The sequence below is a fragment of the Mus pahari genome, chromosome 14, assembly GCF_900095145.1.
Source record: "Mus pahari chromosome 14, PAHARI_EIJ_v1.1, whole genome shotgun sequence".
Taxonomy (NCBI): Eukaryota; Metazoa; Chordata; class Mammalia; order Rodentia; family Muridae; genus Mus; species Mus pahari.
The window spans coordinates 64,626,275-64,631,078 of NC_034603.1; the positions used below are offsets into that span (position 1 = coordinate 64,626,275).

The following is a 4,804-nucleotide window of genomic DNA, read 5'->3' on the forward strand; positions in this document are numbered from 1 at the left end:
GCCTCTGCCTCCCGAGTGCTGGGATTAAAGGTGTGTGCCACCGCCACTGCCACCACTATCACCACCTTAAAAAAAAATTCCCGTGGTTAAGCTGTGCCTGTTGCCTAATGCCCATAATCCCAACGCTGTGGAGACGGAGGGTTTTTGCTACAAAGCTAGAGGATCTGAGTTCAAATCTCCAGTAACCACAAAAGGAGGGGGCGAATCAGTGCCCATAGCTGTGGTCAGACCTCCACATACACACTGTGCTATGTATGTATCTATACACATAAAATGCAATACGAGCGGGGCCTGGTGGCGCAGGCCTTTAATCCCAGCACTCGGGAGGCAGAGGCAGGCGGATTTCTGAGTTCGAGGACAGCCTGGTCTATCGAGTGAGACCCAATAAAAAAAAAAAAAAAAAAAAAAAAAAAAAAAAAAAAATGCAATACCAATTTTCCAAACTCCTATGGCTGCCTGAATTCCTGTAATTCTACTGAGGCACAGAAATACTTTAGTTTCCTTTCAAGGAGGCTGAAAGAACCAGGCCATCAAATTCACATTGACATTTTTATTAACGCCAACTGTTTTTTAATTATTATTTTTAAAACAATAGCACAAAAATGTTTCAAGGAAGCAGTCTCACAATCTGATGACCTTCCAAAATACATTAAGCCACACCAAATATGAATTTCTGTTAACACAAAATAAAAGGATTCAGAAAAAAAAGGAAGAGGGAAGAAAAAGGGGGTGGGGGAGGGGCTGAGACTTAGTAAAAACACACTGGGTTAGGTGGCGAGGCTCCTTAGTGGGCACGCTGGCGACACAGCGGCACAGCGAACATCTGGGCCCCACAGCAGTCCCCACTGGCCCCTCATATGCACAAGTAGTGAGCCAGGCTCACTGATACTGTTCGGAAGAGGTGCAGCATTTGGCCTGTCAGGTAAATGGGACAGTTTTGAGCAGAAAGGCCTAGCTGATAATCTTTACTTCTATTCTTTCACCTCTTATGCATTTCAGGGTTCCTTAAAGGTTATCTTAGGAAATAAAAGCATATCAGCTCCTCCTATTTAATGTGGCCATCAAAGATGTTCCTTTTGTCTAAGGACAGGTCAGGGCTGGACAGAACTAAAGGGAGAGCCTGGGAAGGGGGGAGGGTGGGTTTTTTTTGTTTTGTTTTGTTTTTTAAAGCTTTTCATTACTTTTTGGGGGGTTGGGGATCACACAGAAGGGAGGCAAGGCAACTACAATCCTTGGTTCAGATTGAGTTATACAGGAAAAGATACCTTCCTGGTCGGTTCCCATGCCAAAAAGGAAAAAGAAAACCCACTTATAATTCTGCACAGGCTCCACTATGTGAGCCAGCAACCAGCCTTTTGGTCAGCATCCCCAGCGATGGACATACCCGGCTCGTCGGGCTGCATGTAGAACCCACTTCACAAAACCCCTCTGCCCCCAAAGCCTCTTTCCTTCTGACAGGCTATAAAACAATATCCGTCACTAACAGGAGAGTGTTCAACACTTTGACCATGACAGGCTTCAGGAAGTTTCACAGTTTCGTTATGCTCTAGTTTATTACTATCATATTTACATTTTTATTTTATTTTTTTATTTATTTTTTTTTTTTTGCTGAATTGCTGATTTTCCTTTTTCAATAGAATTTAATTCTGGAGTGTGAGCAGGAACCAGTTAACTACATTCATTGTCCAACCCCCACTGGTGTAAGACTCCACATTCTTGGCATGTGAATCAGCGGTTTGGTAGCTCCGCCTCATCCCTGCAGAGAGGCAGTGAAACCCAGGTGCGGAGGAGGCTTCACACTGAGGGTGGGGAGGTTTTCCGCTGAAGGAGGTACTGGTGAATACTCTCAGCATCTCGCTTGAGCCAAGCAGCATTCAGCAGGATATTTTCACAACACTGCTGGATGGTACGCTCAGCTGAAGGAGCTGGGTGACTCTCGAAGAAAGCCTGGTATAAAAACAATCCAGAATGCAGAGTCACTGTTAGCAACAGTAAGAAGTTAACACTGAGACTATGTAAAAGCGTCATCTGGACTAACCGATTCATCAGCCTCAACCATGAAAATTGACCACTGCCAACATAGGCTGAATGAGCAACTCCTTTCTCAGACATGCGAAAAGAATCCTTAACAAGCAAAGCATAAAACCTAATCAAAAACTGATAAAGGCTGAACCTGCTGCTTTTTAAAATGCTAATTACCTACCAGTGTGTCCAATTCTTGGCCCCGGCAAAAGCTACATGCAAACATGCTCGCAGATATGAACAGAGCCCAGTTTATGACATAAACCTACTGAAGCCATCCGATTTACTTAATAACTTGATGTGCAGTTCTTTTTTTCTCCATAAAATATCTTAAGTAGGCAGATCAAAAACATTACTCCAAATATAACAAATATATTTAAAATTTAAATTTTTATATTCTGTTTCTCAAATAGCTTCCAAAATGTGGGCTGTTTTGTACTTTAAGACCAGCTTCATTTCTAGTTCTCAGCTGCTACCAGTGCCACCCAGGCTTTCCTTGGAAAAAAGGGCAGGACCCTCCAGAGCATGGCAAGGTAAGGCCCCTCTACTCTCCTCAAGACTGTCTGTCTTTAGCTCACTTCATTCAAACTCTAACCTAGTTTGGTTTTGTTTTTTGTTTCCTTTTTTAAAGATTTGTATGTATATGGGTATTTTGTTTGCAAGTATGTCTACACATGATTTGGATCCCATGAGATAATTATAGACAGTTATGAGCTGCCACATGGGTGTTGGGAATTTTGAAGATTCTATTTAACTCCCCCCCACCCTGAAACAGGGTTTCTCTGTGTAGACCAGGCTGTCCTGGAACTCACTCTGTAGACCAGGCTGGCTTTGAACTCATAAAGATCCATCTGCCTCTGTCTCCTGAGTGCTGGGATTAAATGTGTGCACCACCAGTTCCTGGCTTTGAAGACTTCTTTGTAAATAAGTGTCAGTGTGTGCCTGGGAGGCTGGGAGCACGTGAGACGCCCTGGAGTTGGAGGTGTAGGTGGTTGTCACCCAGCTGACATGGCTTCAGGAAACTGAACTCAGGTCCTTCGTAAGAATGGCAAGTGCTCTTAAACCCAGAGCATTTGTAGTGCCTCTGACATATTTATGGGCTTGAGAGGGCCCCAAGGAGATATGGAGGACAGACGGACAAGTCTTGGGTTCTCACCTTCCACCGAATGGATCCTGGAGATCCAATTTAGGTCATCAGGTTTGGCAAAAAGCACTTTTCTTTGCTGAGCCATCTCTCTGGTCCTAACCTAGACTTGACAAAAGCCCTGACAAAAGTCCTTTTTAACATTCTGCTGCTATCCATTTGGAAATGTCCCCTACCCTTAAACATCATATTCTGGAAATTTAAAAATAAGAGTTCTATATATTAGATCTCAGGCCCTCCTATGTCTAGAAATGAGCTCAAGCTGGCCTGTAGGATTGCTGGTGATAGAAGCCTGCCTTCCTTGCTGGGAACTGGGTTTGCTGTCCTCCTTTCTTTGCTTTCTGTCTTTCTTTGCTTCTGACAGAGGTACATGGCTCCTGTGGTCTGGATGGGTGTGATGACTATTCCCTCAGTCATCAAAGAATACAACTCTGCGGTGGGATGAGAAGGATTAAGAGGGGTGTCCTTGTAGGAGGAAGTATGTCACTCAGGGAGAATTCTGAGGTTTCAAAAGCCCAAGCCAGGCTCAGGGTTGTTCTCTCTGTTAGCCACTGTCCCATATTCCCTGCCATAATAATAGCCTAAACCTGGGACACAGTAAGCAAAACCTCCACTAAATGCTTCCTTTTATAAGTTTCCTTGGTCATGGTGTCTCCTCAGGGCAACAGAATTGTAGCTAACACTGCCTATGAAAGCTCCTGCTGCTCTCCATGATTCCTTAGTTCCCACTCACAAGAGCCTGTTCCACGTATCGCAGCCTCTATGCTAGATCCCTAGCCCTTCTAGATCCCTAGCCTTTCTAGAACCCTAGTTAGCCCTTCTAGCCTTTCTCACCTCCCAGATACCCTTTGTTCTCTGAAGGACATGTTTCCCCCTCACCTCAACTCAGGTTATTTCCACTATCCTGCCACCCCACCCCACCCTGCTCTACTGGTTTGCTCTCTTGAAGAGAGCTCTGGAAAAATCTAGTCTACTTTTTTCCCTCCTCTGTTCTGGGCTCTTACAAATGTTTCAGGGTATTTTCCCTCCTACTCAAAAACAAAACAAAACAAAAATCTGTCTTTTAGAATACATAGGAAACTTCCCTACGGGGCAGATTCCTTACTGAGCTCTCTTGTACACAGTTTGTTAACGGGATTTGGAAGGTGAGGCCACTGAAAGGGAACTGCTCCTGAGTTCATGGCTTTTAGCATGAATTTCATAGATGACAGTGTGCGGTCCCAATGTTAGGATGTCACGTATATGGAACCTGAGGCTAGGCTTGGTCCAGGTGATGGCTTACAACTAAGAAAGTTAACTGCTTTAAGCTTCCATCTCTCATCTCCAAGAAATGTTTCCCAGATCAAAAAACAAACGAGCAATTAGCAAGGCAGGACACTTCAGGATTCGAAGCTGCCTCACGATAAGCCACCAATGCTGCTACTAATTCAATACTACATCAGAGTTTTACATTTTTCATAGAATAACATGCCTCTTGAGATTCTTATTAAAAATTACTAAGCTGAAAAGAAGAAAAAAAGATAAAGAAAAAAAAAAAACAAACAAAAAAAAAAAAAAAAAAAAATTACTAAGCTGGGGGCTGGAGAGATAGCTCAGTGGTTAAGAACACTGATTGCTCTGCCCTTCCAGCAACCACAT

At 43.7% G+C, this 4,804-nt stretch overlaps 1 protein-coding gene across 1 annotated transcript in view; it reads right to left on the bottom strand.

Annotated features, from left to right (window-relative positions):
• Positions 1 to 535: 535 nt before the first annotated feature.
• Positions 536 to 4,804, bottom strand: part of Npepps (aminopeptidase puromycin sensitive) — a 79,482-nt gene continuing 75,213 nt past the window's right edge. Inside the window, exon 23 of the mRNA XM_021212200.2 lies at positions 536 to 1,947. Coding sequence (XP_021067859.1) covers positions 1,795 to 1,947 — 153 coding nt within the window. The 3' untranslated portion in view covers positions 536 to 1,794. The remainder of the gene's footprint in view (positions 1,948 to 4,804) is intronic.